Source organism: Aquarana catesbeiana, linkage group LG08 (genome assembly GCF_042186555.1).
Source record: "Aquarana catesbeiana isolate 2022-GZ linkage group LG08, ASM4218655v1, whole genome shotgun sequence".
Taxonomy (NCBI): Eukaryota; Metazoa; Chordata; class Amphibia; order Anura; family Ranidae; genus Aquarana; species Aquarana catesbeiana.
Window position 1 is genome coordinate 59747288 of NC_133331.1, and position 25182 is coordinate 59772469.

A 25182-nucleotide genomic window follows, 5' to 3' on the forward strand; every position below is an offset into this window, starting at 1 on the left:
TGTCCCCTACCTGCTCTAAAACTGAGAACCGAGTGATCGAACACCGCTGATCATTGCTCTGCCCCCCCCCCCCCGTGCTCACTGGAGTGCTGGGCTGTGGAGGGGGTGGGAGTGGCTGGCTCAGGCTTTCAGTGGAGTGCTGAGAGGCGGAGGCAGGTGCTGGTCCAGGGTTGTGGGCGGATCCCGTCCATTATGATGCGATCTTGCCTTAGCTTAGACTGGCTCTGTGAGGTCAGCCCACTGTCTGCTGAAAACGGGTCATATGAGTGCACTCTGTTCTGCTATACGAGCTTTGGCTGTAGTTCTCCTTTAAGTGTAAATGGGCTCTTATGGTTTGGTAGCCATCAATTCCCTTCTAAAGATGTTGTCTGGTTAGTACACTTGCCAGCCTGGCCATCATATTGAAGTCAGACATCCTTATTTGTGTGCTTGATCCAGCCAGGAAATTTTTTCAGAATTACAAACAATGGCAGCCACTGTGAAAATGGCCCTTCCACTCAACACTGGTATTTTTACTGGCTTCTTGTGGACTCCAGACCCCAACTAAAGCAGAGAAACTCTCTAATAATAATGGCTACTGGGCAGTACACCATTGTAGCCATTATTGTGAGAATCCATGAAAAACTAATATATCAGTTAGTGTGGTGCTGAGACATTAAGGACTTAAAGCAGTATTAAATCCAAAAGCAAATATTTATTATATTGAAGTTTACCAATGCTTAGATGTGGTAGCTGCATTGGTTTTCTTTTAAGGCTTTCTTTCCTTTGTTTCTACCTGATGATCCGGACAGTAAGTATGTTGTTTTTCAAAAGAATAAGCAGTCCTGCAAATGTATCAGTTAAAGTGTTGGGACAAACACTTTAAACACAAAGCGAGGTTCATGGATGAGTGAGTTTGGGGTGGAGGAACTTGACTGGCCTATATAGAGTCCTGACCTCAACCCGATAGAAGACCTTTGGGATGAATTAGAGTGGAGACTGTGAGCCAGGCCTTCTCATCCACATCAGTGCCTGACCTCAAAAATGCGCTTCTGGAAGAATGGTCAAACATTCTCATAGACACACTCCTAAACCTTGTGGACAGCCTTCCCAGAAGAGTTGAAGCTGTTATGGCTGTAAAGGGTGGACCAACTCAATATTGAACCCTACGGACTAATGCTGGCCATACACTATACGAAAGATCGTCCAAAAATTGTTTGTTTGTTTTTTCGGCCAGTTAATGGGCACAAAATCGATAATCATTAGGATGTTTTTGAGCCGAAAAAGCTAAGGACAAGGTTGGAAATTTTATGCCGAACGAACGGTAAATCGAAAGGTTAATGTGTTTCCCGTCCGAACTGTCTGCGCTAGGTATATGTAAAAAAAAAAACAAACAAAAATGTATTTATTTATGTCCACCGAATGATTTATCGGTCATTACATGATGGCACAATCGTTTACAGTCACGGGCGAACGTTTGTTTTTCGAAAATGGGTTTGGCCGATTTTTCGTATGGTGTACGGCCGGCATAAGACTGGGATGTCATTAAAGTTCTTTTTTTTTTTTTTTTTTTTTTGCAAAGGCTGGTGTCCCAATACTTTTGACAATATAGTGTATGACTATCCTGGCAAATCCGGGACAGCTGGCATCTCTGCCCACAGCAACAAATCATATTTGAGGGAAAAGGACGGCTCTAAACGTTTCAACCAGGTGAAAATAAAGACGAATAAAAAGCCTTTAAAAAAGAAAATGAATGTAGCCGCCACCTCTAAGGACTGTCAGGCTGGGTTCACACTATAACATGCAGCGGCTCCCAGCAGGAGTCCAGTGCGTCTCTATCCACAATTTCAGCCCGAATTTTTGGCTGAATTTGGACCCGAAACGAACCAAAAGTGCACAAGACTCCTGTGCAAATCGCACCGGAGCCGCTACGGAGATCTGTGTACCGGCTCCATAGAGAGAGGCCACAATCTCCTACTATGCAAATTGCCATATTCACATAGCTGTCAACCCAGCCTTAAGCTGCAATATATTACATATCTTCCTACAATCCCCGGCAGATATACTGAGAGTGGAAGATTCTGCACTATAAGCGAGTATAACTGCCTGAAATCTATCTTTATATTATCTTCTCTCTACAACTATCTACAGATATTGGATTTAGACCTCATGCACACGGGTGTATTAAAATACTCTTGTGTACGCTGGATCTTTCAGCCAGGGGCTAGGAGAAAAATCAAGCTTAAAAAAAAAAAAAAAGTGTAATTTTTGGCGTGCAATTATGTGTGTTTAAGCATGTTTACATGCGCATGGCAATTAGAGGCATATGTACATAAACCCATTTTATTGGCTAGAGTATTCAATTATTATAGCCACTAGAATGCATTTACGCATACTTATGCATGTTTATACGCATTTACGTAAAAAGTGCAATTATGCTTCAGTGGGGACGAGAGTTTGGGGCTTAAACGCCTGCATGTGAATGGGCACATTCACTAACACGCAGCAGGCAGCCTCTAATGCCGCGTACACACGGCCGGACTTGACAACGGGCTAAACTCCGTCAGCATTTCCGACGGAAAGATTTAGAACATGTTCTATATCTGAGTCCGTCGGAAATGCCAACAGAAAAAGTCCGATGGGGCATACACGCGGTCGGAATGTCCGACCGAAAGCTCCCATCAGACTTTTTCTGTCGGGAAGTCCGACCATGTGTACGCGGCATTAGAGGGTGAAAGAACTGCGCGAGGATGAGAATAACTGCATGAAATCTGTCTTTATATTACACATACCTCCCAACATTTTGAGATGGGAATGAGGGACACCTACTAGCAAACGTTTGTAGGCATAGGACACGCCCCCTGCCACACCCCTTAAAGAGGACATAACCAAAAAAAAAAAAAGGTTACTATAATCCACAAGTGCTTTTTTAGCACTAATATTCGTTTATATTGGCTTTTAAAATGAACAATCACAGCAATTTAGAATTTGATGAAAGGTTTAGCACTGGGAAACACTTTTTGAAAGATAAAAAGTACATTTTATATACAACTATATAGATCAGACCAAAATGACGGACAACTGAGGAGGAATGAGGGACAGAGGGACATTGCTTCAAATCAGGGACAGTCCCTCGAAATCAGGGACAGTTGGGAGCTATGTATTACATTCCCGCAAGTCCCCGAAGAGTGGAGGATTTTGTGCAGTGAGCCAGACAGGCTTCATGGCATTGCACAGTACTGGTATGTTTTCAGGCACTGGGAGCTGGAGGAAAGGAGGCCTAGGCAGCCTAAAAGAGGGTGAAGGAACAGTACGAGGAACTTTTTCATAGCCCACTAATCAGGCAGGGGCCAGGAAACTGCAGTAGTGAACAGCGGCAGGGCTGCAGTTAGAAATCATGGGACCAGTACAGCCTTCCGGATAAGGCCCCTCCCCCCCGAGGTGCAGCAGAACAGCGGCACTGACTTTATCCACCTGTGCCCCGGAAATTAGAAAAATGTCCCTCCTCTGCTCCCACCTCCTGCGCCCCTCTGTTGACATGATGGGGCCCAGGAAAATTTAATTCAAGTCCTGGTAAGCAAGTAGGAGCGGAGGGTGTGGTCTAGTAAAATAAATGAATTCATTTAGGCAGAAATGAACAATAAAGCTGCCCCCTGCTTGTTTAGCTGAGGCCGGGCCCAGTACAACAGGACCAGTTGTAGTGCTTTATCAGCTGCCCTGAGCGGTGTAACCTCCTGTATGTGTAGTGTGGCAGGGGGTTGTTAAATCACAAGACTGGACAGTTACAAATATTTTGTCAGGTAAAACACTTCACATATATGTATGGATTTTTGCCTATAAAAGGAAAATACCAGTATCGTGTCTAAACAGCAGACACACAATGTAAGTGCACTCAACCTTGAACCCTCCACTCAGTCCAAAAAAAAAAGACAGTTGGTGGCATTCAGTGAAATCTTAGCACTGAGAACTTTATTGATCTGGACAAATGGACAAGGAGTCCTCCGCTTGGGACCTCCTCTTCTGACATGATTCACCCACAAGACTTGTAGAGGTCACCTATGATTTTTAAAGTGCCACCTTCTAAGTGATTCTTACACTGGGTTGAGTTCTTCTTTAACAGTAACAGCAGGGGCCCATTGCAAGTAATCAGTCAGATGTTGGCTTTTGTATCAGGATCAAGCAGATTACACCATAGAGAGAGGCATTGGACTCGCCATAAATGTACTTTCATGGCTTCTTCCTCTTTTAAAGATGGCTGCTACGGCCGCACCTATGGTAAAAGTGTTTTCCTATGTTCTCCAAATTAAACAGTACTATTGGCTACAGGCTGTGGAGAAATTGTTGCAAAAAATGATTCTCGTGTTCTCATACGACATAATATTTTAATGATCATTTGCGCATATTTTTGGGCATAAGGTGTAAATTACTGACCAAAAAAATTAGATTTTTCAATTTTTTTGTCACTAAAGAATGCACAGCGCTTGTTTACACGCCAGTGTGCATAGGCATGTTACAATTAATGGGCTGTATTTTAGCTCAGTAAAAAAAAAAAAAAAAAAAAAAAAAAGGAAGCTGTACTGAGCTTTTTAAAGCTGCAGTGTGCAAGAGGCCTTAGGATTAGACCAATTCTACAAATACATTTACAGCTGAAATTTAATTTTGCCTTCCCTGGTCCTCCTTTCCCTCTAATCAACATATAAATGATTTTTTTTTTCTGATAACTTTTCTGTTTTTATTACATACCATATTTTAGATTCTGTAATATCATCACTGGGTCTCTATGCAATGTAGGCAGATCATGGCTGGTGGGTGGGGCCTGCAGGGTGCTGTATATAGCTTCCTGAACACATGACAGCGCTCTGCCTCAGTACTTCTCTCAAGAGCTCTCAGTCCTGATGTAAGCACTAGTGGATCAGCTCTTGGAAGGATTTATTTAAATATAAAATTGCATTGATAGGTAACAGACCAGGGAGAACAATGCTAGAGGATGCTGGATGTCCCCCAGCCAGAAAATGAGGTGGGCTCTATCTGATTTGCTGCAGCTTCTAATGTACACTCTGAGAGGTTCACAGTGTGCACTGCAGTGAAATCAGAGTATGCAATATCAGTACGGGGGAGGAGGCCATACAACTGTGCAAGACTGAAGGTAAGGCCGGAGGAGGTCAGCTTCATAAATTGCTTCACTATCTGACTGATGCTCAATTGCAAAAGGGTCAGGGAAGATGGAAAATACTTCTGTTTGAAGGAAACGTAGTGGAAAACACACTGTGCAATGAAGGTATCTGTCACTGTATACAATCACTATGCAAACAACTGAAGAGCCCTTAGTATGAAACAAACACACAAAATGTTCTCTCAAATACACAGCTGAACTCAACTGTATTGTTGAGCAGTAGGCCACGAATGCAGTTAAAATACATATGTGTGTGTTTACCTGCCAAAGGATTAGTAATCCAGTACAACCAGTCTTGTGGTCCAGCCAGACTAGATAGCCAGATCTAAGACCTTGCTTTTCATTTAAGCAATACAGCCTGGTCCAGAACCCGCCCCCTCCTGCAAGGTGTTGACTGTAAAGTGGAGGAGCAGCAGCACACTGTGCAAAGCAAACAGGGCCCCCTTTAGCTTACAGAGCCATTCTTCATGGGATTTCATATAGCTAAAGAGGGATTACTCATTAATATTTTTATAAATGCATCATTGAAATTATATATATATATATATATATATATATATATATATATATATATATTTCATATTGTGTATTTATTGTTTAAAATGAAATTAACCCCTAACGTTTTATAATATCTCTTGGGGAAAATGTTTCTGTCTTCTATCACTTGGTTCTCAGGTCTGCCCACCTACTATGCCCATTATGAGTGGTTCCTACATCCCTGCACTGAGTTCCTGGGCCAATACACCTGCTGAACCCAGTATGAGGGGTCGCCACCATTCCTATACTACGTTCCTGGACAAATACACCTACTGTACCCATTATGAGGGGTTCCTACCATTCCTGCACTGGGTTCCCAGGTGTGTACACCTGATATGCCCATTATTAAAAGGTTCCCACCATCCCTGCGTGGAGTCCCTGGGTCTACACCCCTGCTGTGCCCATTATGAGGAGTTCCCACCATCCTTGTGCTGATTTCCCAGGTCTGTACACCTGATGTGCCCATTATGAGGGGTTCCCATCAGCCCTGTGCTGATTTCCTGGGTCTGCACCCCACCTGTGCCCATCATAAGGGGTTCCCATCATCCCTGCACCTCCTCCACGGTTGCGCTCAATAGGCTGCCTTGTCTGCATGTAAAGCTTTCAATGAGTTTCACATCAATAGTGAGGTCAGGCATTGCATCTTATTTACTAGTCCTCCCCCTATCATGAATTCAATAATACAGGCTACAGTTGCTTGACAGCCATCTCTTGCCACTGTGTCAAAGATTCTAGCGGAGTAAGTGATCTATTATGCAACATAGCTGCGTTTCAAGTGGAAATGCATGGCTGTGTAGAAGCCAGGCACAGGGGAGGGGAGGGGAGCGCTTTAGAATCCTGATTACCAGTCGCTCCCTCCAGCACAAGAATGGTTAAAGACCAGAGCTAGCCTGCTGCGTACATACACCAGCCACTGTGCAGCGCCAGGGTTAACCCCTTCAGTAGTTGTTCTGTGCAATAAGGTAGAAGTCTTTACAAAAATAAGATGCTTGGGTTTCACCTCAAGTGGCACCTTTTGATCGATTTAGATTTTATATCTCTGCTCTGTTGGGAAATTATAAAAATTCTTTCATAGGAGGAGGATTTTATAGTCAACCCCCCCGCCCAAAAAAAAATGATGATATAAAAAAAAAAAAATTCCAGAAAACATTCCTCACTGTCATAAATCGAGGCTGATTTTGATGGAGTTCAGAATCTTCACATAATACAATGAGTATTGATTCGCCACAATTATCCAATCACGTGAAAAGCAAATTCTTATTTATTTTTCTCATCTGCATGTGACTGTCTTCAAAACAAACGCAGCTGCAATTTATTGGGTGAAGATTCTCAACTCCTTTAGTAAATCAAATAAATAATGTGTGCTGGTGCCTTATAATGTCATGCCTCCATCCCCTATTTGCATATACAAAGAACTAAAAACATTTTTCATGGGACTTTAACTGAGGCACATTTGCATAAAAAAATATTTATTAAGAAATAAATGAAAATCTTTTACATAAATAAGAAAAAAATAATAAAATCTTATAAATCTTTTTATGCAAATGTTGTTCCTCATGAAAAATGTTTTTAGTCCTTTAGTAAATCATTTACAAAGTCTCCTAGCTTCCACAAACAAGAACCACAGGGTTCCAAGTGAGCAACTTCAAAATCAAAGCCCCATTTTTACAAGTGCTTTGGTGTACCCCCATCTTGGACGACCTGGGGCCCTTTTAGTAAAGGACCTCAACGCCTTTAGTAAATCATCCATAAAGTCTCCTAGCCTCTACAAACAAGGTCCACGGGGTTCCAAGTTTGCAACTTCAAAATCAAAGCCCCATTTTTACAGGTGCTTTGGTGTACCCCCATATTGGAGGGGTTAGAACTCTTTTCGTAAAGGACCTCAACCCCTTTAGTAAATCATACCCAAAGTCTTCTAGTTTCCACAAGCAAGTACCACAGGGTTCCCAGTAAGCACCTTCAAAATCAAAGCCCCATTTTTACAGGTGCTTTGGTGTACCCCCATATTGGAGGGGTTAGAACTCTTTTCGTAAAGGACCTCAACCCCTTTAGTAAATCATACCCAAAGTCTTCTAGTTTCCACAAGCAAGTACCACAGGGTTCCCAGTAAGCACCTTCAAAATCAAAGCCCCATTTTTACAGGTGCTTTGGTGCACACTCATCTTGGAGGACCTGGGACTCCTTTCATAAAGGACCTCAACTCCCTTTAGTAAATCATCCCCAAATTCTCCTAGCTTCCAAAGGGTGACCAGTGAGCACCTCCACCCCTTCAAATCAAAGCCCAATGTTTTACAAGTGATTTGCTGTATCCCCCCATCCTGGTGGACCTGGGACCAAACGCCCTGTTAGCTGCTTCATAAAAAATGGCTATGACACAATGCCCTCCCCCATGGCAGCAAATTGATTTGTCTTAAAAGCCCTTTTTGCAAATTCTGGAGGAAAACATAACATGATGGGTTAACACAGCAATGTGCTTGAGCACGAGTAAAGCTAACAATACTGACTTACAACAGCATAAACAGGCTAGTTTTATGGCCACCGGAGAAAATAAAACTACAGCTGTTGTTCCTAGCAACCAACCAAAACCCCTGCTTTTGGTTTTAGTGAGGCAGGCCAAAAAATAAAAAAGATCAAATCTGAATGGTTGCAAGGAACAATAGCAATGTCAGGCTGGCAGATTTCAACTCTTTAAATAAAAATAAAATTACAAATATTAAAAAAAAAAATACATTAAGAAGCAGATACCTGGCAAGAACGATGCAGAATGATGATTTTAGTAGTAAAATATATTTATAATTAAGCATTCATAGGTTCACTTACAGCTGCATGCCTTGCAAAAAAGGAAAGGCACACTGCTTGAACTAAGTGCACAGTTTTCTCTTACTGAATAACACAAGAGATAAAATGAAGGGTTGTTGGAGGAAATGGGGAGCCTCTAGAGTAAGAGGCATCCTTAATTTAGGGTATTAGTTTTTCTTTTGTTTAGTTTTAGGAATGCTGTTAGTGGGGAATCACACAATCCTTTTCCTCTCCCCCTTGCACAGAATCTTTTTGAACGATCTCCTGAAGTCATGGTTGAAGATGGTGTAGATAACCGGGTTTAGGGAGCTGTTACAATACCCAAACCAGAAGAAAAATTTGAAGAGTTTCTCAGGAACGGAGCAGCTCTTGTTGCAGATTGCAATGAGGGAGTAGGTGAAAAAGAACGGGAACCAGCACACTACAAATACTCCAATGACCACGGCCAGGACAAAGGTGAACCTTTTCTCCCTATTCTGCCTGCCCCTCCAACGGGAGGCTTTGGCACTTCCATCTTCATCTCTTGGAGGCAAGCTGTCCCCTGGTTTGATCTGGCTTAATTTGGTCTTCCCTTTGTTCCTGGATCCCTTGTCTGACTTTTTCTTGGAGGAATACTGCTGTTTGTCTTCAGGATGATCAGAAGAGGAAGAGTCATCCAGGTCCTCCACACCATTGGCCTCTGGCTGCCGATGTTGGTCCCCTCCTGACCCCCCGGCTTTCTCCCCGTTGAGTTTTACTGGCAAGTCCTTGTCGCCGTAGCCATTGTGCCTCTTCTCGGCTTCCCCGTTGTTCCTTTTGCTGGGAGGGACCCTGGTTCTCTTCTTTGCTATCTGGTAGATCCTGATATAGACCAGGATCATAATTACGCAAGGGGCAAAGAAGGAGCCGATGCAGGAGGAGATGATGTACCACTTCTCCTCATTGATCTTGCACTTTGGCTCTTCTTCTTTGCCACTCTCCTTCTCGATGGTGATGAGCGGAGGAAACGAAATCACAGCTGAGATCACCCACACAATGACAATGATGCATTTGATCCGGCGGGGGGTCCTCTTGAGGTTGTACTCGATGGCTTGGGTGATGGACCAGTAGCGGTCCAAACTGATGGCACATAGGTGCACGATGGAGGAGGTGCAAAAGAGAACATCCAAAGCCAAGTAGATCTCACACCACACCTTGCCAAAGTACCAGTAGCCCATCACCTCATTGGCCAAAGAGAAGGGCATGACCAGGGTGGCCACTAAAATGTCTGCTGAGGCCAGAGAGACCAAGAATAAGTTCTGTGGAGCTTTGAGAGCTCTGCTTGTAAACACTGCGATGACCACCAGGACATTACCAAACACTGTGAAGAGCATGAGAATACCCACCAGGGATATGAGTGCCAATGTCACCTGCAGGGAATATGGGGGTCCCCCTTCCTCAGTATTAGTCTCATTGTTCAGGGTGCTGTTGGCACAGTCCCCCAGGCACTCCATGGCAGAGATGCCCCCCCTTGCCGCTAGCGGGTTCTCAAAGTTAATCATGAAATATCAATATGTCTTCCCCTGGGCTCAGCAGACTTGGGTGTGACATTGAACCAGGCACAGGCAAGAGTTCTTAGCAGCAGCCTGGGTTGGCCATGTCCACCTCCTCCACTGCACACCAGCTCCCTGCTCCTACTACTCCTCCACACAGGTGTGACACAGGGTTCCCTGCACCTCTCTCTCAGTCTTTGTTCTCCTCCCCCCACCTTTAGTTGTTGAGTAACGTAGTCCAGATTCTTACCTGCCTGGACATCTGGATGAGTTGCACAACATGCATCTGGCATCAAGGGTTAAAGGAAGGTCTTAGGAAACATAATGGGTCACCAGAGGGAGATACTTTAATAGGAGTCATCTGGATTCCCAGCGTGATCACTCTAGTGTCTAGACAGAGGATTCAAGTTATCTCTAAATAGGTAGCAGCAAGTCTTGTGTCAGTGTAGAAGATAATTCAAGTTCCGCGAACAGGTAGAGGTGGCAGGAAAAAAAAAAATCTGTGTTCCAGTAAAGTCTTGTGCCCGGGGGTTAGCTGGGTGCTGCTTTCTCAAAAGAGCACCTAGATGCTGTCCAGTTTGGGTGCTGTCCTTGAATCTAGCTATACAACGCTTGGGTCCTGTATCTGGCCACAGCTCAGCAGTGCAATAGTTGGGTGCTGTCTCTGCTCAGCCTGGGTGCTGTCACTGGTTGTGATATATGGGTGCTGTCTTCAGTTGCAGCTAGCAAGAACTGGGTGCTGTCTCAGCTTGCTGTTGGATCAGGCACCGATCTAATGTGCTGTTTCGTCTTGATGTTGGTTTAGAACGCTGATCTTGGTGCTGGCTCTGCTTGAATTTGGTTTAGAACTTGGATCTTGTTGCTGTCTCTGCTTGTATTTGGGTTAGAACACTGACCTGGATGCTGTATTTGCTTGCAGTTGGGTCAGAAGAGCGAACTGGGTTCTTCTTCTTCTTGGTTCAGAACACTTATCTGGGTGTTGTTTCAAGTCTTGTTGTTTGGTCAGAACAATGATCTGGGTTCTGTCTCTCTTTGCATTTGGGTTAGAACATTGGTCTGCTTCCTCTTTCAGCTGGGTCAGAACACTAATTTGGATACTGTTTCTTTTTGCTGTTGGGTCAGAAGAGTGATCTTGTTGCTGTCTCTGCAGTTGGGTTAGAAGACTGATCTGGGTCCTGTTTCTTCTTGCAGTTGGGTCAGAACAGTGATTTGGATACTGTCTCTGTAAGATGAGCAGTATGTGGCTCCTGTGTCTGGCTGCAACTGCCCAGTGCAATCCCTGTTGGCAGACAGCAGCCGATGACTGTGCTGTGTGAACAGATTCAGCTGTATGAGCTCCCAGCACTGGACTCATATATAGCAGCACATTCAGTGCTAGAACAGGCAACGTCACCCCCACGTGGGTATTTACCATCCCTACACCCTGCACACACCCTCAGCCTTCCACACTGTTACAGCTGCAGCCAGGAGACTGTGCACACCTCCCCTGGTCACTAACAGGCAAACCATACTCATTTCCAGTGACAGTCCTGATATCTTTAAAAACAAAGAGCCCCTGAAATTGTGAAATTCATAGTAAAAACAACAGAATACTGTCCATGATACCTTTTTTATTTGCACTAACATTTAAATTTTTAGATCAAGCTTTCAAGGTGTTCCCTATTTTTGGTATCAAGCAGTACACTCGGAAAGCTTGTCCTGAAATTTTAAATATTAGTTCAATAAATTAAAAGTATCACAGTCATTTGATTTTGTTGCACTAATATGGCTACAATCACACAATAAATAAACAGTACAGTTTTTAAATTATTTTATGCCTAATGTACTGTTAATTCTAAGTGCAATGGCTCTGTATAATTTGTACTCGGAGTCTCTAGTAGACCGTATTTAGGAAAGGTACGAAGGGAAAACCGGAAGTGACCTGGGGTGTGCCGTAGTCACGTGGTCAGTATGCCTAAAGGGGGCATACCCAAGTATAAGTAAAAGAGAAGAAACAGAAAGAAAGGGGAAAGGGCGGGTGGGACAGGAGAGAAAAGCCGACAGGAAATGGAGGCTAGAGGGTGGGCTTAAATAAAGCCTGACTCCTACAAATTCAGGCTGACCTGGGGTCAGCCTTCCCACTTGTTTGATTCTAGTTTTTTTTTTATTACACATTTTTGCTATTATTTTTTTTAATATCTCCTTTACACCCATTTTTACTACAAAATAGTTGCTTTTTTTTTTTTTTTTTTTTTTTTTTTTTTTTTTTAATTGTGTACTGCGTTATTATTCTTTCATTACTATTTTTTCCTCTTTATATTTTTTTCAATATCTTTTCTAAAGCCGATTTTTAAATCTAGGTCCAAAAAAGCTGCACTTTTTTGGACATAATGGATTTTGAACTGTGTTTTTATCACATGGTTTAGCTGCTGCTGTCACTTTTATATAATTTTACCATTTTTACTGCTAACTCTCATTAATTATTTTAATATGTCTTTTTAATTTTTTTACTACTCTTTTCTGTTTTTTGTTTACTATTATGCTATATGATATATTAAAACACACCGATTAATTATACATATAATTATATAAATAAATAAACCCTGTACCTATCATAAATAAGAAATACAAATATAAAAAAATTAATAAATAACAAAAATTGTAGAAAATTAGAAATCATTATCCCAAAGTAGAGTGAGTGATTATCAAGCAGTAAAACAATACTATCTGTTTTAATGATTGATCATCACTGTTTATACAACACATGTTTTTATGGACATGAATGTGTTTTGTGCATAGTTTATTACCGGATAGGCATTATTAATATATACACTGACCATTTGTTTTAGGCTGGGTTCACACATATGTGGTTTGCAGTCCGAAGTCCAGTGCGGTTTTGTTCACTGGTTCAGGTGCGATTCAGAGGCAAATTTTTACCTAAATTTGCACCTGAACTGGACCCAAAAATGCACAGGACCCTTTTCAAAACTGTACCACGGCCACCCCGCACATGGCTCCATTGAAAGCCGGTCACATTCACACGTTATGCGAATTAGATACGTTTAAAATGCATCCAATTTGCATAAGTGTGAACCCAGCCTTGCTGATTGATCATCTCTGTACTTTGCTTGGGATAATGATTTATACTTCTATTTATTATTTATGAAGTGTGCAGGGTTTATTTATTGATCTCTTTATATCTGTATTATTCATTTTTTCAACATTTTTTTTTTTTTTTACATTTTATTAAAGTAGAAAAACGCAAAAACGCATCTTGCCGGAACGTAAGATGCTTTATTCTGAATGGTCTGCGCCTTCAGCATTTTTGGCAATGCATTGTTCAGTATACTGATTTAGTGAATGTGTATTGCACAGGTTGGTCCCCAGAGATTCTTTCAGGGGTCCCTCTGTCCCTGGAGGTCACTTTAAAGGACCTAACCTCCTTGGGAAAATTCTTGTTGTTTGGCTTTTATGCTGACAGAAAAAAAGTCTGAAGTTCTTATCTGCATACTTGTTTTAAGTCAATGATTCAAGTAGTGAAGAAAGAAAATTTAACAATGTAATATAGCCCCCTTGAAATAAAAGCAGCTAAGGCTGCACTACTCACCTTCAATCTGGAACTGTTCCAGCAGTACTTAATCCTGGCCATCAGATGTCCTCGGTGTTCTGTGTTTAATGATGCCTAATGTGACTCAACCTTGAAGACCAAAGGCCTATTCATACCAGCCTGGTCCTCTGTGTTAAATGCATAGGTGTTAACGTGCATTGTGTTGCATGTTCAGGTGCACTGAGTGGGCTGCCCAATGTACCAGTTGCAGTGCACTGTAACACATGTACATTGGCAAGGTGCTTTGGGGTGCCATCTAAAATGAATTGCACTGTATTGCACCAATGCATGCAAAGTGCATTGTGGGCAGTGGTGTATTTTGGTTTTGTGCTATCTTAAGCAAGAAATCTAGATTTGTCCCACCCCATCCATCTCAAGTGGCTATGTGGGGTCTCTAGTTGCTATGAGGGGTCTTTGGTGGCCTGTGGGGTAGTAAGTTGCAGTATCTGGTATTACTGGCGCATCAGTCAGGCAGCCACAGTGTTTGCTCCCCCCAACTCACCCCACCCTCACGCTAGCCTGCCACAGTGCTCCCCCCCCCCAAATAGGAGAAGAGATAGGAATAGGAAGGAGAAGGAGAGAAATGGAAGAAGGGAGAGATGGAGGGGGGAAAGAGAGGGAAGGAGGTGAGAGAGAGGGGAGGGGGTTGAGAAAGAAAGAGAGGGGTGAGAGAGAGAGAAAAGAACTCCCTTATCCCTCCATACTACACCAGGAGACTATCCCATCTCCTCCCCAAAGAAAAGGCTCTCACCTTCCTGCAGTCTACCGGCTCCTTTTTACCAGCTGTGTGTAGCAAGGCTGCCGAGGCACGATCACAGCCTGGGACTCCGATCTGATCTGCCAATTGAGCTACTTTTGAGATCGGAGGCTGCAGCCACCACCTCCACATGCTTCGCTCCCCTGTCACTGAACTGTCAGTTCGCAGCCATCCTTGGTGTTACCCCTCTGGCAGGCGCCACCCAGGTGTGGTTCAAACCCCCCCCCCCCCAACACCTTCGTAGCAATGCCACTGGTTCTCTGCAGTCCTCGTAGTGTCCCTTCTGCCTGGGGGGGGGGGGGGCGGTACCGCCTGCCCCCCCCCTGAAAAATGCCTCCCAAGGCAAAAGCCTTGTTTGCCTTGTGGTGAATACGCCCCTGATTGTGGCACCTTGCAGTAACATGTACATTAATGCAACACCATAATGTGAATGAGCACTGAAGACTCTCCTGGAAATGCAGGTCATCATGGTCCTGCTCCCTGAGTGGGCATCACTACAGCCACATTCATAAATAGTCTTGGTTAGTTTTGGTTACTCTGAAAACATGGGCAGACTTGCACGTTTCTGCCTGGGTTTTCAGAAACGTAGCAAAGTAGATGACATGCTTGCAGTGCCATTTTGTCGCATGACAAAACGTGTGTCACCAAACGTACCTGGCTTCTTTGGCACGTTTGTCACTCAATTGAACGCTCTTCCTTATGTGTCACGCACAGAAACACGCAAAAAAAAAAAAAACAAACCCAGTGGGAACCCTAGTTGAGAAAGGGGGGGGGGGGGGGTAGGTGGGACTTTAAATGAGGCAGTGACTGGGTTGTGTCATTATGCCTCCATCCCTGGTACAAATAAAAAAAAAAGGGCAAATTTGGGACTTTAAATGAAGCACGTGGCTATGCGATGAGTTTATGCACAGTCCCATGCATTAGCAGGTTCCTTTCTCTTCCACCCCCCCCCCCCCTTTGGGGTGGCCACTTGGCAAGTTGTGGGGGGTCGGGAGATTTATCCAATACGTTTTTGACATAAATCACTAACACCACTTAGGTGACACTTAATGGCTGTCCTTTGTATATGGGCCTGGATGCTGGAGGCATTGGGTTTTCATACAATTCCAGGAGCTACGAAGCCCACCTGGTGCCCTCCATTTTATTTTTGCGTAGGGGGATTGGTGGGCACTCGATGTGCATCGACGCCATGCCTTCCATGTTGTGTGTATCACGTCACCTATGGTGCCTGGCGCGCTGTTTTTCCATTTGCATACCATATCAGTGGTGACACACTTGCCATCGAGTGCTGAACAACTGTTGCCACTCAGGCGCTGACGCAGCCCCCCCTCCTCTTGCTGAGTACACCAGCGTGGCATGACCTCACTATAAATATCGCTTCCAGGTTGAGCACTCACTTTCTGTTTCTTGCTTTGCTTATTACACAACACACCTGTTTGGGTCATACTCTCTCGCCTAGGATTCAGGTATCACTTGGCTACATTGTTCATTTTGGCTGTTTTGTTTCCCTGGTTTTTCTTGGTGCTTTTTTTCCTACTACTTATTCCTTTGATGAGAGCTACATGTTTTCATTTATATGTTATTATCTACTTTGATTCCTCACCTAGGTTCACTTACTGACACCATGGTTTGGGCTTTGTCCTTACTATATCATTATGCCCAGTACACACGATCAGAAAATCGTAAGAAATACAGATTTCGGAGCGATCGTATGATAATCTGATTGTTAGTACAGAGCTTTCGAGAGTCGATCAGAACAGTTCATCCGATTATTATTTGGTCAGGCATGCACAAACTTTTTTTTTTCGTACGATACCAGATCATACAGATTTCGTCTAATCTGTATAGTTGTTCAAAAATGCAATACTGATGCATTGCAACACATGACATCACTGTTTATTCTGTCGTACGCACATTTTCGTGACTCATCAGATTCGATCTGAGATTAGCATGCAAAAAAAAAAAAACGGACGATCATTCGTTGAGTGGAAAGAACCCACGAAACGCATAGAGCCTTTTTTCCAATGCTACGCTATCCCTACCATCTGATCATATTTGCTTTTACAATCATGATTCATTATTGACTTTTTTATATTACTTAGAGAGGTCTAGGTTACCAACTAACACCAGCCACATCACGGTGGTGCAACAATATGTATGTACATGTATCATGTGTTACTAATGAGCAATACTATTTATTCACTGTATTTTGTTATGACTCAACATGTGTACAGTGCCTAGAAAAAGTATTCACTTTAAATGAAGCACATGGCTATGCGGTGATGGAGGAAAAAAGAAAAATCGATCTATAATAACATGTTTATTGGTACATAGACAGTGCCTTGAAAATGTATTCATACCCCTTGAAATTTTCCACATTTTATCATGTTACAACCAAAAACATAAATGGATTTTATGTGATAAACCAACACAAAGTGGCACAGAATTGTAAAGTGGAAAGAAAATGATAAACGATTTTCAGAATTTTTTACAAATCAATATCTGAAAAGTGTGGGGTACATTTGTATTCAGCCCCCGAGTCAATACTTTGTAGAACCACCTTTCACTGCAATTACAGCTACAAGTCTTTTGGGAAAGTCTCTACCAGCTTTGCACATCTAGAGAGTGAAATTTTTGCCCATTCTTCTTTGAAAAATAGCTCAAGCTCTGTGGATGGAGAGCGTCTGTGAAAAGCAATTTTCAAGTCTTGCCACAGATTCTCAAGTGGATTTAGGTCTGGACTTTGACTGGGCCATTTTAACACCTGAATATACTTTGATCTATACCATTTCATTGTAGCTCTGGCTGTATGTTTAGGATCGTTTTTCCTGCTGGAAGGTGAACCTGCACCCCCCCCCCCCCGTCTCAAGTATTTTGCAGACTCTATACATATAACAGGTTTTATTCTAAGATTGCCCTGTATTTGGCTCCATCCATCTTCCCATCAACTCTGACCAGCTTCCATGTCCCTGCTGAAGAAAAGCATCCCCACAACATGATGCTGCCACCACCATATTTCACGGTGGGGATGGTGTGTTCAGAGTGATGTGCAGTGTCGTTTTCCGCCACACATAGTGTTTTGCTTTTAGGCCAAAAAGTTCAATTTTGGTCTCATATGACCAGAGCACCTTCTTCCACATGCTTGCTGTGTACCCCACATGGCTTCTCGTAAACTGCAAACGGGACTTCATGGCATTCTTTCAGCAATGGCTTTCTTCTTGCCACTCTTCCATAAAGGTCAGATTTGTGGAGTGCACAACTAATAGTTGTCCTGTGGACAGATTCTCCCACCTGAGCGTGGATCTCTGCAGCTCCTCCAGAGTTACCATGGACCTCTTAGCTGCTTCTCTGATTAATGCTCTCCTTGCTCGGCCTGTCATTTTAGGTGGACGGCCATGTCTTGGTAGGTTTGCAGTTGTGCCATACTCTTTCCATTTTCGGATGATGGATTGAACAGTGCTCCGTGAGATGTTCAAAGCTTGGGATATTTTTTTATAACCTAACCCTGCTTTAAACTTCTCCACAACTTTATCCCTGACCTGTCTGGTGTGTTCCTTGGCCTTAATGATGCTGTTTGTTCACTAAAGTTTTCTATCAAACTTCTGAGAGCTTCACAGAACAGCTGTAATTATACTAAGATTAAATTACACACAGGTGGACTCTATTTACTAATTAGGTGATTTCTGAAAGCAATTGATTACACTGGATTTTAGTTAGGGGTATCGGAGTAAAGGGGGCTGAATACAAATGCACGTCACACTTTTCAGGTATTTGTTAAAAATTTAGAAAAACATTTATCATTTTCCTTTCACTTCACAATTATGTGCCACTTTGTGTTGGTCCATCACATAAAATCCCAATGAAATACATTTACGTTTTTGGTTGTAACATGAAAAAATTTGTAAAGTTTTTTTTCAAGGGGTATGAATACTTTTTCAAGGCACTGCATATGTACCAATAAACATGATATTATTTATAGATTTATGTATTTTTTTCCATCACCGGATAGCCATGTGCTTTATTTAAAGTCCCAAATTTCCTCTCTTTTATTTTTTTTATTCTTTCAATATTGAACCCTACGGACAAAGACTGGGATACTATTAAAGTTCATGTGTGTGTGTGTAAAGGCAATACTTTTGACAATATAGGGGGTCATTTACTATAGCGCTGAGGCAGTAATTAGCGCTAAAACGGTATTCACTATAGCACTCGTAAAAATACTCCCAAAATCGAATTTACTATAGTTCCCTGAAACCAAATAGCGCCCAAACCCTTACTCTGCTAAAACCTGGAGTAGTGCACATGGAAATAATGTTTAGAGCATGATATAATTGCTTAAATGGTACTGAAATATGCGGTATATTATTTAAAGATAATCTGCCCTTAGGACCAGTTCACACCACATGCAGTCCAGTGTGTTTTTTTTCTGCATCAAAAACACATAGAAAGTAGGTTATATGGTTTTCAATGGCATAGTTCACACCAGTGCGTTCAGTTCCAGTGCGTTCCAGTTCTAGAAAAAAAAGTGGAACATGCTGCATTTTTCCTGCACTGGACTGTACTGGAACGCTGTAAAAGGCATCAAAAACTCATGGGAAGGCACCAAAAATGCACTGGAACACCCATGTTCTTATTTAAGGTTAAGGGGAAAAAAAGGCGGGTGCACTAGACTGCATCAAAAACGCGCTGGAACGCATCAAAAATGCACATGCAAAAAAGCATCTGGAGAACATCCAGACTGCGTTTCTATGGAAACACAGTCCGGATGCTTTCCAGGTGCTTTTCTGCATGCGTGTTTTTGGTGCGTTTTTGATGCAGTCCAGTGCTTTTTTCCCCCCTCTTTTTTTCTTAACCTTAAATAAGGACAAGTGTGTTTCAGTGCATTTCTGGTGCATTTTTGATGCAGTTTACAGTGTTCCAGTACAGTGCAGTGCAGAAAAAATGCAGCATGTTCTACTTTTTTTTCTGGAACTGGAACGCACTGGATGGCAAGCACTGGTGTGAACTATGCCATTGAAAACCATATAACCTACTTTCCATGCATTTTTGATGCAGAAAAAAACGCACTGGACTGCATGTGGTGTGAACTGGCCCTTAAACTGTGTGAAAAAGTGATTTCTACACTAAAATATCTTTAAAAGTCTGAGAAGAGATAAATTCTCCGTTTTTTGTACAACTAGGTGCAAACACAACTGAGCATGCTCAGACCTGCAAATGGCTCTCATTTTAGCTCAAGTGTCTTTTTTACAGGGCGCTATAGTTAATACTAGAATGAGCGCTGTGTTAAAGAGCATTTTTTGGAAGTGAAAATCAGCGCTATTATACTACAATGCAAATTTTAGTCATTGATTCTAATGGTACAATTGTAACTTCCCCAAATAAATCCTTTTAATGTTGAGATGAAATGTATCTTTCTCTGAAATACATTTTCCTTTGCAACATTGTTGCTTCTACTTCAATTATTTTGTTTTTAAGAATGCTAGAATGTGGAATGTTTTGATAAAATATATTTTTCTTTGTCACTTTCACTTGTTACTCTCAATCTCACAACAATCTTTACCCAAACTCACACAGGCGTCTTTACAAACCACAAACAATACCATTGCTGATGCAAATTTAAAATGAGTCACAAGATTTTGTGCTTTTTATTATTTCCAAATAATCATAATTTCAGCCCAAAAAATGTGATATGTGTACCAACTTTAGAAATCAAAATGTAATTCCCAAAAATTTGAGGGTAATATCACTATTCTACACTCACCCACAAAGAACCAGCAAATATCACAGAATAAATCAAGAAGAATATCTCTTGAGTAATGTAATTCCATCACCTGTATGTCCAAAGAAATGCAGTATTTATGTGTAGAAAGATTTCACCTGTTGCAGCTCTGGGGCTTAGAGGTTAGACCTTCTGCTTAGCATCCCTGAGTGTCTGGGATTCTAAAACTATCCTAAAACTATGTCTAAATGTAGTATTTATGTGTAGGAGGGTTCCACCACCATTGTAAATCTTGCCAGATACACTATCTAGTCAAAAGTATTGGGACACCTGCCTTTACACACATGAACTTTAATGGCAGTCCAGTCTTAGTCCGTAGGGTAAAAAATTGATTTGGCAGCTAGAACAGCTTCTGGGAAGGCTGTCCATAAGGTTTAGGAGTGTCTATGGGAATGTTTGACCATTCTTCCAGAAGTGCATTTGTGAGGCCAGGCACTGATGTTGGATGAGAAGGCCTGGCTCTCTCTAATTCAGCCAAAAGGTGTTCTATCGGGTTGAGGTCAGGACTCTGTGCAGCAAGTCAAGTTCCTCCACCCCAGACTCGCTCATCCATGTCTTTATGGACCTTGCTTTGTGCAGTCATGTTGGAACAGGAAGGAGCTATCCCCAAACTGTTACCACAAAGTTGGGAGCATGAAATTGTCCAAAAAGTCCAGTGCACAAAGCAAGGTCCGTAAAGACATGGATGAGTGAGTTTGAGGTGGAGGAACTTGACTGGCCTGGACAGAGTCCTGACCTCAACACAACAGAACACCTTGGGGATGAATTAGAGTGGAGACTGTAAGCCAGGCCTTCTCGTCCAACATCAATGCCTGACCTCACAAATGCACTTAAAAGAATAGTTAAACATTCCCATAGACACACTCCTAAACCTTGTGAACAACCTTCCCAGAAGAGTTGAAGCTGTTATAGCTGCAAAGGGTGGACCAAATGAATTTTGAACCCTACGGACTAAGCCTGGGATGCCATTACAGTTCATGTGTGTTTAAAGGCAGACGTCCCAATACTTAGGCCAATATGTGTATATTGCTTGTGACACTGAGCATGGCTACGGACTTAGGGATGGTTCACACCACAGAGATGCAGAGAACATGAGTGAGGCTGCCTGCTAAGTGGGTAGCAATTCTGCCTAGCAGCACTGGGGTTGCTGGATCAATTCCCCAACATGCTTATGCTTGTGTTGAAGTTTATATGTTCTCCCTGTGTGTTTTTTTTTTTTTTTTTACCACAATCCAAAGACATGCTGGTATTCTATTTGTCTCCTGTCGAAATAGTCTCTAATGTAATAAAGTTAGTTTTGGACTTTAGATTGGAAGCTCATTGCAGCCAGGCACTGATGTTAATGTTTGTTAGCACTAATCATACCCAGGGACTTGGACATTTTAAAATTGTAGGGTTTACACTGCATGGGTACATATGCTTAGAAAACTGTTGCTTTGTTTATGTGCATGCAAATAGACTTTGATCTTTGGCCTGTAGTTGGAGATTTAATGCACATAGCCAAGGGCTAACAGTTGCAAATAGTATAATAGTATTATGTGTCCCTTGCTTATCAGGTGCAGTCACTTTAGACATACTCAAAGAGACAGATTGAAAGATACTGGTGGGCGTGTACTTCTATTGGGCGTGTGTCAGTGTGCTAACAATACAACCTATCTTATATAAAGGGCTGCAGTAGAGGGTTTGCTTGGCCTGAGAAGGCCAGGTTTTTGCTGTGATTTGTGGGGGAGAAGGAATGATATTGTGCATATTGACAAACGCCCAACTGAAATTCTTGTGCATTTTTTCAATCAAAAGTGGGTTTATGTGGCCATGCTGTCAATGTTGTGTGTGCATTGTTCCTGTCTGACCATGCAAACATGGTTTGGGAGCATGTGCTGACCTTCTACTCTTTGATCTCATTGCTTATTCATGTACACAGAAATGCAGCTTCCAGCAGAACATGGTCACCAATGTATGTGTGTGGATTTGTGGGGTGGTGGTGGGTGTTATATTTTGAACATGTGCCTTTTTTTAATATTATGTTGGAATGCTTTGTAAGAATAATGACTGTTAAGTATGTTTCTATATTCTTGTAGCTAAAAATGTGATGTGTTGCCCGTTATATACTGAAAGTAAACCTGTGTCCACTCTAAGGTTTAGACAAATTTTAGATTGTAAGCTCCTATGAGCAGGGCTCTTAAACCCCAATTGCTAACTGTTTTGCTAAATGTAGCACCATATATCTTGTAGAATTTTTTTTTTTTTATGCTAGTAAATGTAGATAATTTTGTTTCTGCTGGCGAAATAAAAGTACATTATTGAGCTTGTTGTGTGTTTTGGGTTTTTTGTTTTTCTCTTTTTAATTAGTTTTGGGGGGGGGGGGTTGGGGAAGTGCAATATCTTATACCCATAGAAATTATAAGATAAAATTCAGCACACCTACAAGTAAATGATAACGGTATTTAGGTGGAATCTTTATAACAGCTGTGGAGAATTGCAGGTAATTAATTCAGCTGGTGGCTAGGCAGTGTTTGTATGTGTCAGCCCTGGTTCACATTGGTGCGATTTGACATGTCAAATCGACGGAAATTGCACCATCCCTATCGGTGCGGCGCTGCAATTTCCAAAAGTAGTTTCTGTACTACTTTTGGTGACATTGGGGTGCGATTTCCATTGACATCTCTGCAGAAACCTGCATAGATGCCTCTGAAATTCCCCCCCGCAGTTGGGACTGACACGCGGGAAAGAAATCGTGTGAGTTCAGCTGAACTCGCACGATTTCCTCCCACTGTCAGTGTGAACCAGGGCTCAAGCTGAGCCTTTTGTCTTTATAATTCACCTGCTGCAATCCCAGGGACAACATTTCTTATCAAACTCCCTTAAGTTTGCCTTCAAATATCGTTATATGTAGAAATACAGATTCTGCAAATAAATGAAAATCAAAAGTTCTAATCATGGTTGAGATCAAAAGAGTGTGGTTTCACCTTCTGACCCGGAAGTTCCTGTGCTGGTCAGGATCTCCATCTAGGTGGACATGGTGAGGTCCCTCTTTAGAAAATAGGAGGTGCTGCTTATTTGCCAGGTAAGTGTAACATATTAGGGTGATATTACCGCGCCAGCTACAAGGATCAAAAGCAGCCAGCACAACATTCAGACAAATTGGGCAGTGAGATGTGGAATAAAAGTGTGGCGCTAATATGTATAATAACAAAAAAGATCAGAATGAGCATCTGTGTACAAAAAAAGTTAAAACTTAAAGTGACACTCAACCTCTCCGAACAAGAATATATATGATGAAATATATATCAATATGCGACTGGGCGTAGACTCAAAGTCGCACAAATCTTGTAAAGAGTGTGATATGTAAACTTGTGTATGAATGCAAGGGTATAAAATTGCTAATAAAAATACCCGTGGAAATGAATATATGTAACTGTGTGACCCTTATCACAACAAATCACACACACTCAAATGAAAGGTGTAATTCCAATTAAGTGTGTTGAAATACACATAGGGGAAAAAAGTATAAACTTAAAAATTAAAAACACAAAAATATATAAACATTAGTTAATGATTTAGAAGTGCAGAAAGTGTAAATATCTACAAACACCAATCAATATGTGCATACATTGGTATCTATAAAGTCCATGTTGCTACCGAAAGAACTGAGTTCATATGAACACAATAGTTGTGATCCCAAATCTCTTATATGCTTCTCAAGAGGCTTTAGGTGACAAGCCTATATTCAGGTTATTGTCTTCACAATGGTAATCTCAAATGGTAAAGAAAGATGGGGTACTCTTACCAGCAGTGGTGGACTCACACGCCATGAGCGGTGAGTCAAAAGCGCTTATACCGCCACACGGTAGATGTAGGTCTGGTCCAAATCGATGGACTGTTCCTGCTGGAAGGGGAACTTGGACATCTACTTGCCGGAAAGAAGTGTCTTGCGCCTGAACGCCCAGTTATCCTGTTTGCCATCTAACTCTGAGGTATCTACGAATCTCTCAATCAAAGAGTAATTCTCAGAATATGGAAGAAAAAAGAGAGAGCCTCCACATGGTGTAAATCCAAAAACGAATGTAGGGTTTATTGAAACTGTATTTTCCAACATTCAATAAAAAAAGTCATGACAATAAAATTCGATTCAATTGAAGTGATAAAAAGCGCAGTAAAAAGTGGCTGGGGTGGGCAAATGAACCCTACGCGTTTCGTCCTCAAAGACTTCTGCTGGGGTATATCATACATATCATTATACATATTAGCGCCACACTTTTATTCCACAAGTGTAGCATATGTACTTGTGCTTACTCAATGTTGGGTGGATGTGGTAGTTAGATTTTGTGTGGGTGGGGTTCATTGATTTGCTTGGTATCACCACATCAGCCAATAGGCTAGTGGTCAGTGCTTCTACCTTAATAAACTCAGGCTTTAAAGGACTCACGGGTTCAAATCCCACAGAGAGATACTAAGATTGCATTGGTGAAAAAAAAGGCAAATGACTATTAGCCAAATAGTCAAAGCAGCATATGCTGAAAATAGGCGAATGCCAATTAGCCAATGCATGTTAATTTGGCTGATTCTATTATATTAACTCTTCAAATGCATGCAATGGTATGTAAGTATTCAATAATATTATGGTGTGGAATTCCAAACGTCACACACACTAGCTAACGGGCAGTTTAAATTTCTTTGTTTATTTTAATTTGCTTGTGCACTAAAAAAATAAACACAGCTGATGGATGGTAGGTTGGCTGGGATTTGAATTCATACCATGAGTGCTGTGGAGACATCTAAGCAGACCACCAAGCCATTGTGCTAAGTATGCTGAGAGCTGCATAATAGTGTAGTATGATTAAAGAATGAACATAAATAATTACCACTTTTATAGTCACCAAAATAAAAACATGAAAAAAACAACAAACAACAAATAGGTAACCTAAATGTTCAATACATGTAACTTTACAGAATAGCAGACATTACTCTGTAATAATCATTCATAACTGCATTCGTTAGCAAAAGAAGGAAAAAACAAGGAATAATAATTGCAATATACATCAGATAATACACAACAGATGC

At 41.8% G+C, this 25182-nt stretch overlaps 1 protein-coding gene across 1 annotated transcript; it reads right to left on the bottom strand.

Moving 5' to 3' along the window:
• Positions 1–8460: 8460 nt before the first annotated feature.
• Positions 8461–11377, bottom strand: ADRA2A (adrenoceptor alpha 2A). The gene has a single exon (XM_073595893.1). The coding sequence runs from the start codon at positions 10006–10008 to the stop codon at positions 8701–8703; it is 1308 nt and encodes a 435-aa protein (XP_073451994.1). The 5' UTR covers positions 10009–11377; the 3' UTR covers positions 8461–8700.
• Between the last annotated feature and the right edge of the window lie 13805 nt (positions 11378–25182).